Source organism: Salmo trutta, chromosome 38 (genome assembly GCF_901001165.1).
Source record: "Salmo trutta chromosome 38, fSalTru1.1, whole genome shotgun sequence".
Classification (NCBI taxonomy): Eukaryota; Metazoa; Chordata; class Actinopteri; order Salmoniformes; family Salmonidae; genus Salmo; species Salmo trutta.
In genome coordinates, this window is record NC_042994.1 from 12,891,104 (window position 1) to 12,912,535 (window position 21,432).

Below are 21,432 nucleotides of genomic sequence, written 5' to 3' on the forward strand. Positions count from 1 at the left end.
CTGGTTAGATAATGATTGACACTTTGTATCATGTTATTTTATGTATTATTGTATTTTCTGTTGTATTTCTGTTTTTATGGTCCCTGGGAGATTTCTGTAAATCTATCGCCAGTCCAAATCTGTGGGCTGAACTAATCTTCAGTAAACTTTACTCAGGATGTAAAAATCTTTTGGGTGGTTGGGCATTGAAATATAACTGAATAACCAAATGAATGTCACACACACAACTGTAAAATAAAACAGACTCAGTATTTACTAAAGATATTCAAGGACTTTTCTCAAATTTTTCTCAACAAAAAAAAGACCAGGAAGAATCTTTAGCATTATTGTAAAAAGGTAAGAAGGGTTAGTGAACTGCACTCTGATGATTGACATGCTAACTTCAGAACAGTTGATCTATACATTTTTTTTTTTTTACTTCTGAATTAGCCTGGTCCCAGATCTGTTTGTGCATTCTTGCAGTCTTATAGTCACAGTGATAGGACTTGGTGTGAGAATGACCATAGGAGTTGGGGAGAGCACAAACAGATCAGGGACCAGGCTACATCTCTGAAACTTCACAAAAAAATGCCACACAGCCCATAGTCCTCGTGTTGGGGTCCTCTGCAAAATGGCGGTTGCAGGGTTGTTGTCCATCAGTAATCCAGTTAAAAGGATGAGTACAAAGTCAGTCCCAATTCATCTTGCATCTGGGCAGCTAAGACAGCTTTAGACCCTGGACATTGGAACGCAGGTTCAACATTTGTTTCTCTTGATAGACCTTTTCCTGTTTGAACGCCTCTTTGTTGGCCTTTTTTTCTGTTCTTCGCTCCTGTAGAAACATTCAGCAATATGGTGTCAATGGTGAAGGACAAAAAGCATTCTGCAAGATATCTAAATACTTGAACCGTATTCATAGATGACACTTACAAAAAAAAAAGTAGTTATACAATGCATATAATTTCAGCCAAAAAAGAAACGTCCCTTTTTTAGGACCCTGTCTTTCAATGATAATTTGTAAAAATCCAAATAACTTCACAGATCTTCATTGTAAAAGGTTTAAACACTGTTTCCCATGCTTGCGTCAATGAACCATAAACAATTAATGAACATGCACCTGTGGAACGGTCGTTAAGACACTAACAGCTTACAGACGGTAGGCAATTAAGGTCACAGTTGTGAAAACTTAGGACACTAAAGAGGCCTTTCTACTGACTCTGACAAACACCAAAAGATGCCCAGGGTCACTGCTCATCTGCGTGAATGTGCCTTAGGCATGCTGCAAGGAGGCATGAGGACTGGAGATGTGGCCAGGGCAATAAATTGCAATGTCCGTACTGTGAGACACCTTAGACAGCGCTACAGGGAGACGGGACGGACAGCTGATCGTCCTTGCAGTGGCAGACCACGTGTAACAAAACCTGCACAGGATCGGTACAGCCGAACATCACACCTGTGGGACAGGTACAGGATGGCAACAACAACTGTCTGAGTTACACCAGGAACGCACAATCCCTCCATCAGTGCTCAGACTGTCCGCAATAGGCTGAGAGAGACTGGATTGAGGGCTTGTAGGCCTGTTGTAAGGCAGGTCCTCACCAGACATCACCGGCAACAACGTCACCTATGGGCACAAACCCACTGTCGCTGGACCAGACAGGACTGGCAAAAAGTGCTCTTCACTGACGAGTCGCTGTATTGTCTCACCAGGGGTGATGGTCGGATTCGCGTTTATCGTCAGAAGGAATGAGCGTTACACCGAGGCCTGTACTCTGGAGCGGGATCGATTTGGAGGGTACGTCATGGTCTGGGGCGGTGTGTCACAGCATCATCGGACTGAGCTTGTTGTCATTGCAGGCAATCTCAACGCTGTGCGTTACAGGGAAGACATCCTCCTCCCACATGTGGTACCCTTCCTGCAGGCTCATCCTGACATGCCACCAGCCATACTGCTCATTCTATGCGTGATTTCCTACAAGACAGGAATGTCAGTGTTCTGCCATGGCCAACGAAGAGCTCGGATCTCAATCCCATTGAGCACATCTGGGACCTGTTGGATCGGAGGATGAGGGCTAGGGCCATTCCCCCTAGAAATGTCTGGGAACTTGCAGGTGGAAGAGTGGGGTAACATCTCACAGCAAGAACTGGCAAATCTGGTGCAGTACATGAGGAGATGCACTGCAGTACTTAATGCAGCTGGTTGCCACACCAGATACTGACTGTTACTTTTGATTTTGACCCCCCCTTTGTTCAGGGACACATTCAATTTCTGTTAGTCACATGTCTGTGGAACTTGTTCAGTTTATGTCTCAGTTGTTGAATCTTATGTTCATACAAATATTTACACATGTTAAGTTTGCTGAAAATAAACGCAGTTGACAGTGAGAGGACATTTCTTTTTTTTACTGAGATATAATATACACAGCTCTGGAAAAAATTAAGAGACTACTGCATCTTTTTTGTGATTTTGACCAGTTGTCATTTTCTGCAAATAAATGCTCTAAATGACAATATCTTTATTTGGAATTTGGGAGAAATGTCAGTAGTTGATAGAATAAAATTTAAAATATCATTTTACCCACACATGCCTATAAATAGTAAAACCAGAGAAACTGATAATATTTCAGTGGTCTCTTTAGATATGTATACATACAGCTCTGGGAGAAAAAAAATATATATATACAGTTGAAGTCGGAAGTTTACATACACCTTAGCCAAATACATTTAAAAACTCAGTCTTTCACAATTCCTGACATTTAATCCAAGTAACAATTCCCTGTTTTAGATCAGTTTGGATCACCAATTTAATTTTAAGAATGTGAAATGTCAGAAAAATAGTAGAGAGAATGATTCGTTTCAGCTTTTATTTCTTTCATCACATTCCCAGTGGGTCAGAAGTTCACATACACTCAATTAGTATTTGGTAGTATTGCCTTTAAAATTGTCTAACTTGGGTCAAACGTTTCAGGTAGCCTTCCACAAGCTTCCCATAATAAGTTGGGTGTATTTTGGCCCATTCCTCCTGACAGAGCTGGTGTAACAGTCAGGTTTGTAGGCCTCCTTGCTCGCACACGCCTTTTCAGTTCTGCCCACAGATTTTCTATAGGATTGAGGTCAGGACTTTGTGATGGCCAATCCAATACCTTGACTTTGTTGTCCTTAAGCCATTTTGCCACAACTTTGGAAGTATGCTTGGGGTCATTGTCCATTTGGAAGACCCATTTGCAACCAAGCTTTAACTTCCTGACTGATGTCTTGAGATGTTGCTTCAATATATCCACCTAATATTCCTCACTCATGATGCCATCTATTTTGTGAAGTGCACCAGTCCCTCCTGCAGTAAAGCATCCCCACAACAGGATGCTGCCACCCCCGTGCTTCACGGTTGGGATGGTGTCCCCCTTTTTCCTCCAAACATAACAATGGTCATTATGGCCAAACAGTCCTATTTTTGCTTCATCAGACCAGAGGACACTTCTCCAAAAAGTACGATCTTTGCCCCCATGTGCCGTTGCAAACCATAGTCTGGCTTTTTTATGGCGGTTTTGGAGCAGTGGCTTCTTCCTTGCTGAGCGGCCTTTCAGGTTATGTCAATATAGGACTCGTTTTACTGTGGATATAGATACTTTTGTACCCGTTTCCTCCAGCATCTTCACAAGGTCCTTTGCTGTTGTTCTAGGATTGATTTGCACTTTTCGCACCAAAGTACGTTCATCTCTAGGAGACAGAACGCGTCTCCTTCCTGAGCGGTATGATGGCTGCGTGGTCCCATGGTGTTTATACTTGCGTATTATTGTTTGTACAGATGAACGTGGTACCTTCAAGTGTTTGGAAATTGCTCCCAAGGATGAACCAGACTTGGAGGTCTACAATTATTTTTCTGAGGTCTTAGCTGATTTCTTTTGATTTTCCCATGATGTAAAGCAAAGAGGCACTGAGTTTGAAGGTAGGCCTTGAAATACATCCACAGGTGCACCTCCAATTGACTCAAATGATGTCAATTAGCCTATCAGAAGCTTCTAAAGCCATGACATAATTTTCTGGAATTTTCCAAGCTGTTTAAAGGCACAGTCAACTTAGTGTATGTAAACTTCTGACCCACTGGAATTGTGATACAGTGAATTATAAGTGAAATAATCTGTCTGTAAACAATTGTTGGAAAAATTACTTGTGTCATGCACAAAGTAGATGTCCTAACCGACTTGCCAAAACTATAGTTTGTTAACAAGAAATTTGTGGAGTGGTTGAAAAACGAACCTAAGTGTATGTAAACTTCCGACTTCAACTGTTTATAAAAAAAACGGAGCACAGTATTCCAACCTATGAGATTGTTCCAGGAGCTTTTTCAACCATTTTGTTACCAAGTCAACAATAAATGAATCGTCAACATGAACACCCAGTAGGGAGGACGAGTCAGAGCTATTAGTCATGAGTATAGTAACCCACCTTGCGCTCCTCTCTGATGGCCTGTTTCCTGGCTTTCCGTTCCTCCTTGCTCTCCTCTCGAGGTCGGGGCTGTGTGGCGACTCGGGGCAGGTCTGAGTCGTTGATACGCTCCATGCGCTCAGCCTGCTTGGCTGTCAGGCCCCTCCCGGGAAGGACGTCCAGAGGAATGCCTGTCCTGGTCGACACTCGGATGGGCTTTGCCTGAGAAGAGAACACAGAAATACACTAAATCAACAGCAACAAGGGCCCAGAGCTGATGCCTTGAATTCACAACTTAGTAGCTAATGTTGGGTAGGAAGACGAGCTAAAAGCCTCACAAAATGTTTAATGTTAGACATGCAACTTACTACGTGACAATGTATTTCTTTCGGTTATCTTCGCTCAAACAACCAGAGGAAAACATTTCTTACCTTTGGTGGATCTTTGATGATTTTTGGATGGTTATACAAATTTGAATAGGTACCTTGGATAGTAAAGAAAGGATTTCAATATTCATTAAAAAAAAGAAAAATGTAGTAATTATGGTAATAAAGATATAGCCAATTCGTATGTCATCAGAACAGAATTATGTCATCAGGCATGTACTACAATGGTAATCTTAAAGTGTTAGTTACTGAACAGACAACAGCAACACGTTTAGTAGACTAACTTACTGATAATGGTTTCACAGTCCCACTTCTCTGCTGGTGCCGTCAGGACAATGGTCTCCATCTCCTGTTCCTCTTCATCTTCATCCTCCTCCTCCTCCCTCACCACTGGCAGCTCTTTAGGACCCAGGGCATCAGGCCTCTGGTAGCTAAAAGAACACAGTTGATTCAATTACTGTCATTTCTATAGTTAAACACACAAAGACTTGCTTATTGTAATCCATTGTTTCCAATGAGGACCTTCACTTCTGTCTTTATCTAAGAGTATTGCTATGGCTAAAGGAGTTACACACACACTCACTCTAACTCCTTCTGTTTGAAGTAGTCTTTGATGACCTCCTCCAGGCGAGCACTGTCTGGCTCGATATGCCCTTCCAGCTCAGCGTTGTCTAGGGCCCCAATCTCATCATCATCAAACTGCTCGAAAAACTATGGGAGACAGAAAGAAACAAGTTCTGGAAACGATACAATGATATTCATTTAAATAATGATCATATGTTGAAATCAGCACCTGAGTCCAGGGCTGTTGCGGTGACCGCCACACCGGTGGTCACGAGTCATGAAGGCAGTCAAATTCCACATGACCGTTTAGTCACGGTGATTAGGTATCTCCAAGCTGATGCTGCTGCTGGTCATTAGTAGCCTACCAAACTTGCTAACTGCCTGGTACTCAGCACTCTATTGTCCCTCTAATCACTCTGACATCTATGCAAATGTAGTCGATCTAATCAAACACTTCATGAGAGCCAATGAGCTCATGTTGCGGCACATTTCTATAGGCTATGCAATTGCAGGAGAAAACAGAGTGATGGCCGCTAATAAAAAGAGGATCCCATCAGCTTGTATAGGCTAGGCCTACTATATTTATTTATCAACTTTCCTAATATTAAGCACATTGCTTCTCTTTACGACAGGAGTATAGCCTACCTGGCTGGCATGAAAATAAACCACGGGGAAAAACGTCCTCCATCATTATTTAAGTGCATAGATGACATGTATTTTTCCCCGCTGCAAAGCAGAGCTCATGCATTTTCAAGCAACTTGTTTCAAATCATCATTAGAGTCTCATCATGCAGCCTTACAACGTTTTAAACATCAAAGCATATAGCCCAACGTGTATTAGACTTCTTAAAATGCGGAAGCCAGGAGATGCTAAATATGTTTATGTTAATTAACGGTCAATCACCGTGAGACCGACAGTTATTTGCTTGACAATCACCGACTGACTACATTTTGTGACCGCCACAGCCCTACCTGAGTGTTTATGCTGTTAGATCAGCCAGTCACCCACAGTTTATCTTTTACCAAAGGTCACAAAATGCAACCCAGGTCCAACACCCCAAAAGTATGTCCGGGGCTCACTGACCTTCTCAAAGCGGTCGTCCAGCAGTGTGAGCTGTTCGTTCCTCCTCATGACTGACGAGGTCATGGAGTATTCTGTGAAGCGAGTTTTTGTCTCCTCGTCCATGAACATGAACTCCCGGGGGCGCCCCTCGCCGTCCTCATCACCAGAGACACTGCCCTCAGAGTCAACGTCCCCCTCAGAGTCGCACTCCTCTTCATCTGTATCCTCCCACTCTTCATCATCATCACTGCAATAAGAGAGAGAGAGAGAGAGAGAGAGAGAGAGAGAGAGAGAGAGAGAGAGAGAGAGAGAGAGAGAGAGAGAGAGGTTTCCAACAGCACAAAGAGACTTGGGAGAGCACAGCTCTATTGTGACAGGACTTCAATTAGCAGATGTTAACCAGCTCTTAGTAAGAAACTGAAACCAAAAAAGCAATCCTCTCTCTCCAATTGTAACTTGATTGGTATAGCCCAAATTAATGGGACTAAGGGTTGCTAAAAATAAATAAAACTAATATAAAGTATATATTCTTACCACACGCCAACAGCTCCTTTGACATCGTTGGCCTTCAAAATGAAGTCGTCATCCAGGATGTTGTCTGGGTCGTCAAAGTCAAAGTCCTCATCGAGAGCAGCTACAATGTCTGGGTCCATGTCCAGCCTGGGTCCTTTGAGACAAAACATGAGAGGAGGGACAAGAGTTAAAAACTTGGAAGAATTCACCGATTGAGAATAATGACCTGGCGTTTGGTTTTGTTACTGACGGAGGCCTCTTACCTGAGATGGGGGCAGCTTTGTTCAACATTCCCACCTCCTCCTCAAACTCTGACGCAAACACAGAGGAGGGCAAGTTGAAGGAGACGGTCTGCTGAAGTTACAAAAGCATAATAGGTTTAATACTTCCGTTTATCACAATTACCTCAAAAATACTGGCTACCATACTCACTGTTGCTATAAAATGTGTAGTGGTTATTAAGAGAAATGTAATCATGATATCTAATGTTGCCCCCATAACCCATCCTACAGTCACTCCTACCACAACCTAAAATACACTATGTATTGGGGAAACTGGGGAAATTTGATCTCACAAACGCAAGCCTCTAAAAACTACTCCAGCTAGCTACAGTGTTAGCAAAGGACCAGATCATTTCAACTTGTATTTACACCATCAGCGGTTTGGTCCAATATATAGCCCCAAACATTTACACAACCGTTCCACTCAGGGACAACCACTGGACCTCCTGCTAAACTTACAGGAGTAGCCTTTTCCTCCTCATCTTCATCATCATCCCCATCCTGGAGGTCATGGGTACGTTTGCCTCTCTGTGATTTGCCGGATGAAGCCCACTCTACGGGCCGAGCCGTTTCTCTCAGGTGCTGCAGATAGTTGTAGTCGTCGTCAAAAAACACCCCAAACTCCCTCTGCTCCTCTCGCCGCTTCTCCACCTCCACCTGAACACAGACAGTAGAGTAAGTGGTTACGGACCATGAGACAAAACATACAATTGTGCACATAAAGCAGGATTTTATGCACCAAATATCTTGGTTGTACTTGGCCAATTCTTCCATTGCAACACTAAATACCTTAGTAAAGTCTGGTACATGTACTAACACAGTGGGTACTAGAACCCCTGGGGGTACTTGGTCGATCAACAGGGGGTACTTGACAAGAATCTCAATCAAATGTATTTATAAAGCCCTTCCTACATCAGCAGATGTCACAAAGTGCTTATACAGAAACCCAGCCTAAAATCCCAAACAGCAAGCAATGCAGATGTAGAAACACGGACTCTGAAGACTCATGAGACCATAGGACTACTGGTAAAATGCACACGAGTGGGTACTGGGCAGAGCAAAATTCAGTTGAAGGTACAGTGAATACGTTTTCTATGCAATACTCATGTAAACACCTTACTGTTTATCTTAAATCGGCGTAAGATCATATTAAATCGGCGATTAAAACGCTTGCTTTTCTGAGCAATCATTCGAATTATTAGGACATGGAAACAATTTAAATCGGTGTTCCAGCAGTGTCTCTGATCTGAGCATGTATTAGCACCAACGGAGCGAGCCTCCCTCTTCAGCACGAGTTAGGTACAACTAAACATATGCGTTTTAGAAGTCGTTTATCCACATACAAACTTTACATGTCCGAACTCAGAATCAAATATGCTTCCCAAAAACAACGTGTTCACTGTGGTAGAACGTTTATTTTGATTAGGGATTTTAAGCCAACAGGTAGCCTTTTCAGATGTGTCCATGTAAACAGGACTATTAGGGGAATTGTTCTTCTTGCAAAACATGTATATACATTTTAATCAAACTATTATATTAATCTGACTATCCACAATAATCTCATTATTTTGGACACGTAACCATACTCAGTAACCGGAAAAGGTTGGGAACCACTGTAATACCACGTTCTTACCTTTTGTGCGGGTAGGAGGACATGCTGCGGTGCTTTCTCGTCAGCAGCGAGTGGGTCCCTCTGACTTCTGTGGACCAGGTGGAAGGTCACCGCTTTCTTCTTGTCAATGAATGCCTTCTTCCTTTTATTAGGCTACAAAAGAAAGACATGTAGATCATGTAACTTGTTACATAGTCTTTGGGTCAACTGCAACAATATGTCAGTGACCTGTGTTGAGTGGTCACTGTTCATCACAAGCCCTTTGTATATGTGGGTTAGGCAGTACACAGAAAGGAAGAACTGTTCTGAAATGTAAATTGATGTTCACGGACTAGCTAGTTAGCTAACTTAGCTTAACTAGCTAACAACCAACACACAAACTAGTTGGTTGGCTATTGCGAAAACGATCAATCTCACCCACACTTGAAGCAGCATATTAGCTAGCTAACATATTTGATTTAGTAGACATTGACAAGCACAACAGTTGGCATTATTTATGTAACGTTAGTAAGTTAGCTACCTATCCTACCTGTCTGTCGACTTACCATAGTTCAATTGGACCGCTGTGAACACACTTTCAAAGTATTTCTACAAAAACGTATGTTACAGTTTATCTCGCGCTAAAATTTTAATTTACGGGGATTTAAATATAAAAAAAGGTCAATGTTGTTTATCCACGCGGACTCCTTCCTCACACGCCGCTTCTACCATTTTTGGAACAAACCATTTCACAGGACAAAAGGGGTGTAGTTTGTTCACTTCATACAACATCAGATTGCTATGCATTCTTGAATTTGTATTAATATATTATGTTGTCAAAGTATGTATTCTCTGTATGAAATAATTTTTCATTGAAAACCAAGCAACTGGAATGTAAGTAGCCTGACGGGTTGGAGCGTTGGGCCAGTAACCGAAAGGTTGCTGGATCGAATCCCCGAGCTTACAAGGTAAAAATCTGTTGTTCTGCCCCAGAGCAAGGCAGTTATTTTTTTATTTACACATCAATGCAGAAAGTACACGGGGGAACACAAGTATATGTGAATAATATACAAAGGACAATTGGGCTAGGGGGTACAATATCACATTACACAAGGACCTTAAGGGACAGACATACACTTATTTGTATTTGTCTTAAAATATAGTTCAATTGCTTTTTGTAAGGTAAGAAAATGTGTTTTGTTTGTAAATTTACATTTGTGAATATGAAATTTGGCAAAACGAATAATCAAATTAATTACATAAAATTGTTTCAACGTATTTCTATCGTAGGTAAATAATCCAAGCAGTACATCTCTATACAATAGTGCAAAATCTTCATAAATGTGTTCAATTATAAATCTACTGATGTCTTACCACAGTTTCCTTACATGAATACAATGCAACACATTTCTGGGTGGTCATTACAAAAGGTACAATTTGAGTTTGTTTTTCTTAAACTTTTTCCATATAGTGGTTGTCAGGATAATATTTATGAATAATTTTAAAGGAAACTTCCTTAATTTTGTTAACAAGTAGGTTCATAGTTCTGAGGGTCAGGTCTTGACACTTTCCTGAATAATAAAGCAACACCTGAGCAAGGCAGTTCCCCCGGGCGCCGATGACGTGGATGTTGATTAAGGCAACCCGCCGCACCTCTGATTCAGAGGGGTTGGGTTAAATACGGAAGACACATTTCAGTGGAATGCATTCAGTTGTACAACTGACTAGGTGTTCCCCTTCTTCAGTTGGTATAGCCCAGACGACCAAACTAATCGATAATGAACAGGAATCGATCACAGCATCATTCACCTCAAGACGTCCCGATATTTTGTGTAACCTTTATTTAACAAGGGAAGTCCGTTAAGAACAAATTCGTATTTACACTATCGGCCTACACCGGCCAAACCCGGACGTGGCTGGGCCAATTGTGCGCCGCCCTATGGGGCTCCCAATCACGGCCGGTTGTGATACAGCCTGTTTTATTAGCACATCTACAAAGCTTTTGTAGTGTGAGATGAGCAATCGCCAATGGGAGCTCGCCAGAGAAGAAGCCAGTAAGATTACTTATTTCGCATCACCCATAACGTGTAGACTAGAGAAGGAGCGATTACTACTGTTAGTATACTTTTGTACTTGCCTTTAATCAAAGCCACATTGTCAAATCGCTACAGCTATGTTGGCTAGATATTTCAACTCTGGCAAGAATGTCTGACTGTAAATATTTCAGGCTGCTTTGAGCCACAGCTCCTTCTAGCTACATTAAATAACAAGACAGCGTGGTATCGACAATCCTCAGCACCAAGTGAAGAATCTTGCAGCGTGTGATATGAGACCAAAATCAATATCGACTCATTGGAGATCCACCATAAATATTTGCTTATTTAAGTAGGGCACTTTGTTTAATTTCTTCTTAGCATGCTGAGATAAAGTATTCTACATTTGAATATTTACATATACATCTAAAGCTCAGACACAGACAGCAGATATTACATTTTTATTTTGTTTAATCCCAAACTGAGAAATCAACTGATACAGGGTGTCAAAATGATGAAACATTTAAAACTTTATCAGTGCATTATTTATTATTGGAGCAACTCTGTAAACAGAATTTAACACATTCTCCTGATTGTCAAATACAAGGGGCATAAGATCCAAACTGTGGCACAAGTATGTTGGTTTCGTTTTAAAACAAAAGAGTGAATTCAAGAGAGACAAAGGCATACAACATTAAAACGTAGCTCTGTTTTATGCATGGATTATAACTAGTGTATTCGCTAACCGCGTTCCCAGCGGGAACGACTCGAGATTAGTGTATTTGCAAGCAACACATATTGCATCCCAAACCCATTATTTTACTTTGTTCTTCTGCTGGATCCTCTTCAGACGTTCATGGAAAGAAGGAGGAACTGAAAAGACAAAAGTTATTTCATAATCAAAAGCAAATCATGTCTTGGTGAGCACATCACACAGGATGGACTTTACAGTGGAAACATATTATACAAAATGTAATGTTCATATTATACAATGTTTATTATACCTGCAGTATGTTCATGTTGACCTGGCCTGTCTTGCTTTTGTCCAATGCTTGGAAAACCCCTGGGGGAGGACAAATATTTTTTGTCAACAACCAATATAACATTGGGTATGTCCAACAACTCCAAAGCACTAAACATCTGAGTATTTACTTGTTCCATGAAAATGTGTTATTTGAGCAGCTATATCCCATAAGGTGGCACAGTCCCTTGGTACTCACTGAACATATTTTCCAGGCGGACGATGCAGGTGAGGTAGTCATCAAAGTCGATGTCGTAGTTCTCATCAGCGAACCTCAAGCCAAGCAGCTGGAGGAGCTTGGTGTTCAGATGCATGCCTTGGATGGTGGAGACAGAATGTTACTAGTTAGGCTCTGATTCACACCTGAAGTCACACCTTTGTCTTTCTGCCCCCCTGAAATGTCTTCTTGAGAAAGTGTGGAAGTACTCACAGAGAAAGAGACCTTCAAGATCAAAAGACAAGATTCAACACTAGTATTCTACCATTGAGATATGACCTTCTATGCAGATATTCTGCTCTAACCCTATGTACCACGCGATAGTCTCTCACCTGCTGCTTTCAGAGCTATGCGGAGCTCATAGGAGGACATCTTCCCTGACCGGTCCGTGTCATAAGAAATGAAGAGCATCTGCAACCAACAACAAAGACATCGTTATCACCACTCCACACACATGTTCAATATTAAATTGACGTCATAGGCTATTGTATAACAATGTATATGATATTGTAACTGACAGCAACATGTAGTCATGCTGTACTTACAATCCATTTTTTCATCTTTTCCCAGAAGACCTTGAACTCCTGAAACTCAAGCTGCCCTGAATTGTCAACCTGGATTGATCTGTCAAGGCAAAAAACCTACATGACCAAAAGTATGTGGACACATGCTCGTCAAACATCTCATTCCAAAATCATGGGCATTAATATTGAGTTGGTCCCCCCTTTGCTGCTATAACAGCCTCCACTCTTCTGGGAAGGCTTTCCACTAAATGTTGGAACATTACTGCGGGGACTTGCTTCCATTCAGCTACAAGAGCATTAGTGAGGTCGGGCACTGATGTTGGCCGATTTGTCCTGGCTCGCAGTCGGCGTTCTAATTCATCCTAAAGGTGTTCGATGGGGTTAAGGTCAGGGTTCTGTGCAGGACAGTCAAGTTCTTCCACACGATTGACAAAACATTTCTGTATGGACCTCGCTTTGTGCACGGAGGCATTGTCATGCTGAAACAGGAAAGGTCCTTCCCCAAACTTTTGCCACAAGTTGGAAACACAGAATTGTCTAAAATGTCGTTGTAGGCTGTAGTGTTAAGATTTCCCTTCACTGGAACTTAGAGGCCTAGCCCAAACCATGAAAAACAGCCCCAGACCATTATTCCTCTTCCACCAAACTTTACAGTTGGAACTATGCATTCCATCAGGTAGTGTTCTCCTGGCATCCACCAAACCCAGATTCATCCATCAGACTGTCACATGGTGAAGCGTGATTCATCACTCTAGAAAAAACACTTTTCCACTGCTCCAGAGTCCAATAGTGGCAAGCTTTACATCACTTCAGCCGACGCTTGGCATTGCGCATGGTGAACTTTGGCTACTCGGCCATGGAAATTCATTTCATGAAACTCCCGACGAACAGTTATTGTGCTGACGTGGCTTCCGGAGGCAGTTTGGAACTCGGTAGTGAGTGTTGCAACCGAGGACAGACAATTTTTACGCGCTTCAGCACTCGCCGGTCCTGTTCTGTGAGCTTGTGTGGCCTACCACTTCCCGGCTGAGCCGTTGTTGCTCCTAGACGTTTCCATTTCACAATAACACATACAGGCAGCTCTAGCAGGGCAGAAATTTGACGAACTGACTTGTTGGAAAGGTGGCATCCTATGACAGTGCCATGTTGAAAGTCAGTGAGCTCTTCAGTAAGGCCATTCTACTTCCAATGTTTGTCTATGGAGATTGCATGACTGTGCTTTATTTTATACACCTGTCTGCAAGTGTGGCTGAAATAACGAAATCCCCTAATTTGAAGGAGTGTCCACATACTTTTGTATATATAGTGTATATTGTAAAAGCACGAATCCAATATTGATCACAATAATGCATTTTCCAAAGCCTCATTATAGGCGTTTAGGACAGGTGAAGGATACATCCATCAGGTTGATGATGCTATGGCAGGTGTTGAGACTCAGACCGTCAAACTTGATTTCTCTCCCTGAAGGAAAAGAAAGAGGAATATCATAACAAATCCCTAAAATAATTCTGACAATATTATAGAATCTGTAATCCATGAAAGTATAACCCCACAGTGTGCAAGTAATTTAGCTTTAAAAAGCCAAGAGTCAAACAATGTGATTGTGGATGTGTATTCAAATGACCTTCGTTGAATTGCTCTTTATGCTAACGTCTGAGTTGTAATAACACATAATGGATGTGACTTTTAAGAGGAGGGCTGCTTACTCCTGCTAAGTACTCCATTCAACACCTGCTGAAGCTCCTTGGCAGAGATGGCCTGGTCCTAAGGAGAAGACACAATAGACAAAATTATATTCCATCTATGACCAATAAGGGGCGCGAACGTTTCAAAGTTTATTCGCCACAGGACACAACAGGTGTAAAACAGTACAGTGAAATGTTTACATTGAGAGCTCTTTCAGGTCAGTGCCAGTACCTTATTCAATGTGCAGGGGTACTGGAGTGGTTGTATATACATGTCCGTACCAGTACCTTATTCAATGTGCAGGGGTACTGGAGTGGTTGTATATACAGGTCAGTACCAGTACCTTATTCAATGTGCAGGGGTACTGGAGTGGTTGTATATACATGTCCGTACCAGTACCTTATTCAATGTGCAGGGGTACTGGAGTGGTTGTATATACAGGTCAGTACCAGTACCTTATTCAATGTGCAGGGGTACTGGAGTGGTTGTATATACAGGTCAGTGTCAGTACCTTATTCAATGTGCAGGGGTACTGGAGTGGTTGTATATACAGGTCAGTGTCAGTACCTTATTCAATGTGCAGGGGTACTGGAGTGGTTGTATATACAGGTCAGTGTCAGTACCTTATTCAATGTGCAGGGGTACTGGAGTGGTTGTATATACAGGTCAGTGTCAGTACCTTATTCAATGTGCAGGGGTACTGGAGTGGTTGTATATACATGTCCGTACCAGTACCTTATTCAATGTGCAGGGGTACTGGAGTGGTTGTATATACAGGTCAGTGTCAGTACCTTATTCAATGTGCAGGGGTACTGGAGTGGTTGTATATACAGGTCAGTACCAGTACCTTATTCAATGTGCAGGGGTACTGGAGTGGTTGTATATACAGGTCAGTGTCAGTACCTTATTCAATGTGCAGGGGTACTGGAGTGGTAGAGGTGGGTTTATACATAAAAAGTGACTGGTAGTAGGATAAACATGTAAACAGGGCTGAAAAGTGACTGGGAGCAGGAATATATAAATACTTATGGTAATATACAGTACCAATGGTAATATATACATGTAAACAGGAGTAACAGTGACCAGTAGCAGAAATAGATACTAATGGAAATCAATAATCAATTAACCGCAGTGTAAATGGTAGTAATAAATCTAATCATTAATACTTTTAGCTGCAGCGTAGGTGTGAGGGGGTGTAAGTGTGTGGCATCAATAATGAGTGTGTGAGTGAGGCTGTATGCAAGTGTGTGTGCGTGTGAGTAAGAGTGACAATGAAGGTGTGTGTGTCAGAGTGGGAAGAGTGTGTGGACAGTCTGTGGGAGTGGGATATTATAAGAGGGAGAGCAGTAGTTGTTAGCTATTTAACAGTCTTATGACCAGGGGATACGACATTACTGTATTCCTTTCGACATGCTCATAGTATCTGAATCAGTGACATTGCCAGTTATCAGAAACAGCTCTCCTCATTTCTTATAATATTTTTATTTTCTTACCGAACCAGCAATCTTTTCAAACATTCTCCTCAGTCCCTTCTCCTCATCCGTCTCCTCCTCTGGTAGACTGGGCATTGGAGGCTGAGAGATACATCACAATACATCATCAACAGGAAGTAAAGAGCGTCTCAGCATTGCAGTTTTGTGATATTCCACAGCAGAGTACTTACATCTGGCAAATCAGCATCTACTGTGTTTCCCATTTCCCTGTTGATGACAACATCCCGTGATGAGCTTTTTCAAATCACAAACATTAACTTGTCCAGCAAATCTTACATTGAATGACAATTTAGGCTACATGCAATATTAAAAGTCAAATAAATCTTAGTGTAGATTGGCTACAGCCATCCAGGGCTTTCATTCAACCTTTCTCTTAACCAACTTTCTTCTTGAAACTAATACTGATTCACAGACAATACTCCCAAACGTAAATATCCTACATGGTTCCGGCTGCCTTCTCAGAGAAGATGCGTATGAGGAAGTCGGCCTCGTCGTGGGGCTGGAAGGTGGTGGGCACCAGCAGGTATTTCCCTGGGGGCAAGGTGAAGCGCTCGGAGATCTCCCTCACGTTGATGTAGGTCTTACTGCGAGCCTTGGACCCATTGTAACGGAAGAAGTCTTTCCCCAGGTGGTCCTCATCTGCAGGGGCCTGAGGGAGAAGAGAGAGGGAGGGACGTGTTTTTAAAAACCCTTCAAATAACGAATGAGTAACTTTGTGATGAACAAAATAACTGTACCTATAGGTAGCATGTACTAGGAAATTGAAAACCAATGTATTCCTATTGTTTGTGCATATGGTCTCTTTGCATGTAGTGTCTCTAACCTCGTAAAGAGCAAAGCCGATGGTTTGCAGGTCCAGTCCCTCTTTCCTCAGCGCACGGCGGTTCTTCTGCATCAGAGCGATGACCACGCTGCACTTATCATTATTATCGTCAGCATGCAGCAGGGTCAGCTTGAACTGAGGGTTGGTCCAAAATGTATCTGGGGGGGGGGGACAAGTTTAAATGGTTGTATTATTGCTGGGCTGGAACAAAAGCCTATATACACTATCTGGCATTCCAGAATCAGGGTTGGTCACTTCTGGCACAGTGGATTCATCAAAGATACAATTGGCATTCCTTATATCTGGGTCATCAAACTTTGTATGAACCAAACTGACTGTCACATTACGAGGCTCAGACGTTCAGATAGAAATGTACTGTGTAGAATATATATGTTAATCTCTCATGTATAATAGGGAATCAAGTCAAGTCTATTCATTACATTTCTGTCTGCAACTTTGTCCTCTCACCTATGAAGTTCCTGCAGCCGCCTGCGGTGGAGCCACGGATCCAGTTGCCCTCGAACATGTTCACCTCCCACTTCCGCTTGGTGTCGTCCATCAGAGAGTCCGGCGTCAGGTTGCAGATCTCTATCTTGTCGTAGTTGGCCTTGAAGTCCTCAAACTCCATCCTGAAACAAGCAACCATTTTGATTCAGAAAAGTCTTCACTGTATACAGGATTGGACCCAGACCTTGTCCGGTAACTGTTCAGGGCCACTGGAAAGCCTATTGCTGATGAACATGCGGGATGTAGTTCCAGACGTAAAACTAAAACTATTAAAATCGCTGTTGTTACTAACCAGAATTCACCATCATCCATGGAGTTCTGAAGAATGCGTTTTTTCTCAGAACTGTCGATTACATTCCACTCCCTAGACCTGTAAGAGAGAAAACAGATAACAGAATAACCACTTTCCCATAATGCATAGTGTATGCTAGTTTTTATTCCTACTCATCTCAGCAACGCCTGATGGAAATTAACTGCACTCACTCGTCACTCCAGGCACCGTTCCATTCCACCTGTCCCCAAGGGTTCCTGATCCGGATCAGCTTGACCTTTTTTCCTCTGTAGTTAACCTCCTCAAGGCCTGTGATGGAGTAGGCGTGTCCCTTCACCAGTCCTGAAGCTGTCTGGGCCTCTGACTCAGCAGAGCTGGTGATCTGGAGAGAGGAAAAATCACAATCTGTATCAGTCACCAAAGACCAGGACTGTCTCTCAGACCTGGACCCGTATTCACAAAGTGTCTCATAGTAGTAGGAGTGCAGATCTAGGATCAGGTCCATCCTGTCTATATTATCTTATTCATTGTGATCTAAAAAGACAACAACTGATCCTATATCTGGCCAGCCCTCCTATTCTGAGACGCTTTGGAAATACAGGACCTGGTGTCTAAGGACCCCACGTATAATGGTCTTCCACTGAAACTGGTTTAGGAGGTCCTTACGTCTATAGAGCAGCCCATCATTGAGCCTCTGTCGTAGGCCTTCTTCATGATGTTGAAGAGGTCGGTTGGAGCGCTTTTGGTCTCGTACGTCTCCCCAACGCCGCCGGTGAAGTCCTCCATGGCCTCTAGGGTAGAGCCTCCCTTCAGGGACTCATAGCTCCCGTTCAACCTGACAGGACAAGGAATGGGATGGAATGGGTTAACTAAGGGATATAACGGCCGTCAAATAGCAGGCATTTGAAAATTAACCCAAGCTTTGCAGCTAGTGTCTGCATGCATTTGGTGAAAAATTGGGTACAATCAACCAATACTCATGTTTTACATGAACTCCACACTATCAAGCAAATGTGACGATAAGTGACAATAGTTGTACAAAACACCTATTTTAGTTTACGTTAGTGTTATACCTGTACTTTTCAAAGTTTACAAGTTACACATACTTGGCATAGGCCTTCTCCAGCAGTGCGCTCCAAAACTCGTTGTTGGAGGCAGAGTGAAGCAGCACCAGGCGATTCCTCACAGCAGGCAGTCGGTCATCCACCACCACGTCCAGCCATCTGTTGTGCTGCCAGAACTGAGGGGAGAGACACGTCAGACTATACTTATGGATGACTTCCTTCAACTAAAGAATTGTGTAATCACTGATGTCAATAGAGTAAGTACTATGTAACAATTAACATTTAAGACTCAAACATTCTGTGAATAATGTAATATTGTCATATAGATAAAATGAAATGTTCTGTCAATAAATGTGATTGGCAGTTGATAGCTGTGTAGTGGGCGAGTCTACCTGGAAGTGGAAGATGCCAGCGTAGCTGCGGTCAAAGCCCTGGTCGTTGGGCACCACTCTGGCCAGGGTCTCCTTATGGAGGGTCAGAGAGGCAATGGCTGCCAGGAGCCAGCAGTCCCCTGGGTGAAAAACGTGATGAGTCAGGACTTACACACTGAAAGCCATGGACATAACCTACCGTCTTAGCTGTCGTATGTAATGCTATAGCGTCTTAAGTCTTCAACTCAAGGCCCGGGGGCCACATCAGGCCCACAATCTGCTTTCTTGTGGTCCCCAAACAAATATCTCATTGTTATTTCTAGTGTATGATATACTATTCGTATCATATAAGAAGTACAATGTATACAAACCAAGTTCTCCTTGACATATGTCTGTCCTATCAGCCCCACCAACTATGAATTCGGGATTCTCACAAAGTTGCTGTAAAAGAATAGGAGCAGGTATAAGAGGCTTAGGGACAGCGGAGAAACAGGTTTAAAAAGGAGATGGGGTTTGGAGAGACTCTGCCGCTTCGGGAAGGTGTTCACATTCCTGGCGTCTTAAATTTTTATTTATTTATTTCACCTTTATTTAACCAGGTAGGCAAGTTGAGAACAAGTTCTCATTTACAATTGCGACCTGGCCAAGATAAAGCAAAGCAGTTCGACAACATACAACAACACAGAGTTATACATGGAGTAAAACAACATACAGTCAATAATACAGTAGAAAAATAAGTATATATACAATGTGAGCAAATGAGGTGAGATAAGGGAGGTAAAAGCAAAAAAATGCCATGGTGGCAAAGTAAATAAAGTATAGCAAGAAAAACACTGGAATGGTAGATTTGTAGTTTGAAGAAAGTTCAAAGTTCAAATATAAATAATATGGTGCAAAGGAGCAAAATAAATAAAATAAATAAATACAGTAGGGGAAGAGGTAGTAGTTTGGGCTAAATTATAGATGGGCTATGTACAGGTGCAGTGATCTGTGAGCTGCTCTGACAGCTGGTGCTTAAAGCTAGTGAGGGAGATAAGTGTTTCCAATTTCAGAGATTTTTGTAGTTCGTTCCAGTCGTTGGCAGCAGAGAACTGGAAGGAGAGACGACCAAAGGAGGAGTTGGCTTTAGGGGTGACCAGAGAGATATACCTGCTGGAGCGCGTGCTACAGGTGGGTGCTGCTATGGTGACCAGTGAGCGGAGATAAGGGGGGACTTTACCTAGCAGGGTCTTGTAGATGACCTGGAGCCAATGTGTTTGGCGACGATTATGAAGTGAAGGCCAGCTAACGAGAGCATACAGATCGCAGTGGTGGGTTGTATATGGGGCTTTGGTGACAAAACGGATGGCACTGTGATAGACTGCATCCAGCTTGTTGAGTAGGGTATTGGAGGCTATTTTGTAAATGACATCGCCGAAGTCGAGGATTGGTAGGATGGTCAGTTTTACGAGGGTATGTTTGGCAGCATGAGTGAAGGATGCTTTGTTGCGAAATAGGAAGCCAATTCTAGATTTCACTTTGGATTGGAGATGATTGATGTGAGTCTGGAAGGAGAGTTTACAGTCTAACCAGACACCTAGGTATTTGTAGTTGTCCACAAATTCTAACTTAGAATTCTAAGTTAGAACTAAGTTAGAATCAGTCAAAGTCCCCAGTCACTGGGACGCAGAAACACAGAGAGAAGGTACAGGTATTCATTCACAAGGATCAACCAAGAGAAAAATGCTTAAGGATCACAAATAGGATCTTAGTTGGATCTTTCCCATTTTAGTCACTAATGTTACAGGGAGAGATGGTTTTCTTAAGAGGTTTGAGGTATGCTAGTTTTCATAGTTGATCACAGATCTTAATAGTTACACAGTGCAGTATCAACCTTGGCAAGGCACTTCATCTCAATGGCGTTGTGTGGTCAGCAGTATGTATTGAAATGCATAGTGTAAATGTTTCTGTGGACATTAGCACAATCTACCTAAACAGAGACCCCATCCAGGCCATTCACTCTCAACGATCAACTGCAAATGTTCCAATTACACTGTAATTACCACTGTAATTACTGTATTCTTTCAGTCACATTAGCTCCCTCGGAGTAGACCATTTGTACTGTAGCTTACATACCCCAGGTCTCTTCCATTCAAAGTTGATGGGCACGCTCTGGCTGTAGTAGAGGGATGAGTCGCAGGCAGGAAAGTCTGGGTCCTCAAACAGTTTCTTCTTCTGTAGACACTCCTGCCTCAGCTGCTCAAACGTCTTCCCATCCGCTTGGGTGCTGATCGACTTGGCAGGCATCTTGAGGGCTCAGACTAAAGGGGAAACTAGGGAGCGATGGAGAAGGACAGTGTGTGTGTGGGGGAGAGATGTCCCTTGTTTGTGAGCAGTGACAGACTGGGAGAGAGAGGGGTGTTGGGTGTTTTGCAAATCCTGTTTCTTTGATGTGTATGTGGTTTGGACGGAGTGACAAGCCTGTCAAGCAGGTGGGTAGATGGGTACACACCCTCCTGACATAAACTGGTTTGTCCATTCCCACTGCAACGCACCTTACCTCACCCACTTTCTCTGCCCAACTAAGGAGTTCACTATAGAATGTGTTCTAGAATGTCAGGTTTTAGGTAGTGACAGATTT

The 21,432-nt window shown here is 42.6% G+C and overlaps 2 protein-coding genes across 3 annotated transcripts; both read right to left on the bottom strand.

Moving 5' to 3' along the window:
* Window positions 1–230: 230 nt before the first annotated feature.
* LOC115178469 (protein LTV1 homolog) lies at window positions 231–9,555 on the bottom strand. Of its 2 annotated transcripts, none has more exons than XM_029739661.1 (11): window positions 9,369–9,555; window positions 8,845–8,976; window positions 7,671–7,868; window positions 7,194–7,281; window positions 6,952–7,084; window positions 6,439–6,664; window positions 5,374–5,501; window positions 5,079–5,221; window positions 4,836–4,888; window positions 4,426–4,626; window positions 231–811 (listed from the first exon to the last, which is right to left on the bottom strand). In XM_029739661.1, the coding sequence occupies exons 1-11, from the start codon at window positions 9,369–9,371 to the stop codon at window positions 698–700; spliced, it is 1,419 nt and encodes a 472-aa protein (XP_029595521.1). In that variant the 5' UTR covers window positions 9,372–9,555; the 3' UTR covers window positions 231–697. The 2 variants fall into 2 exon arrangements, with proteins under 2 accessions (XP_029595521.1, XP_029595520.1); XM_029739660.1 differs by having other exon boundaries at window positions 7,194–7,284.
* A 1,802-nt stretch (window positions 9,556–11,357) lies between these two features.
* LOC115178468 (calpain-9-like) lies at window positions 11,358–21,257 on the bottom strand. The gene is made up of 19 exons (XM_029739659.1): window positions 20,928–21,257; window positions 19,184–19,253; window positions 18,834–18,952; window positions 18,484–18,617; window positions 18,044–18,212; window positions 17,590–17,759; window positions 17,399–17,476; window positions 17,068–17,228; window positions 16,600–16,757; window positions 16,217–16,425; window positions 15,947–15,983; window positions 15,777–15,857; window positions 14,304–14,361; window positions 13,994–14,058; window positions 12,619–12,687; window positions 12,406–12,484; window positions 12,056–12,172; window positions 11,840–11,898; window positions 11,358–11,708 (listed from the first exon to the last, which is right to left on the bottom strand). Exons 1-19 carry the CDS (start codon window positions 21,096–21,098, stop codon window positions 11,682–11,684), a joined length of 2,031 nt encoding a protein of 676 aa, XP_029595519.1. The 5' UTR covers window positions 21,099–21,257; the 3' UTR covers window positions 11,358–11,681.
* Between the last annotated feature and the right edge of the window lie 175 nt (window positions 21,258–21,432).

Bases quoted from the DNA above. Each gene is read 5' to 3' on its own strand.
- LOC115178468 (XM_029739659.1), bottom strand. From the start codon at position 21,098: ATGCCTGCCAAGTCGATCAGCACCCAAGCGGATGGGAAGACGTTTGAG. The intron at 18,213-18,483 runs GTATGTGTAACT...TTGTCCTGTCAG, and splicing joins CTGGAGAAGGCCTATGCCAA to GTTGAACGGGAGCTATGAGT. The intron at 12,173-12,405 runs GTGAGAGACTAT...CCACCATCCAAG, and splicing joins CATAGCTCTGAAAGCAGCAG to GCATGCATCTGAACACCAAG.
- LOC115178469 (XM_029739660.1), bottom strand. The intron at 6,665-6,951 runs GTAAGAATATAT...CTCTTATTGCAG, and splicing joins AAAGGAGCTGTTGGCGTGTG to TGATGATGATGAAGAGTGGG. The intron at 812-4,425 runs GTGGGTTACTAT...ATGTTTCTACAG, and splicing joins CCATCAGAGAGGAGCGCAAG to GAGCGAAGAACAGAAAAAAA.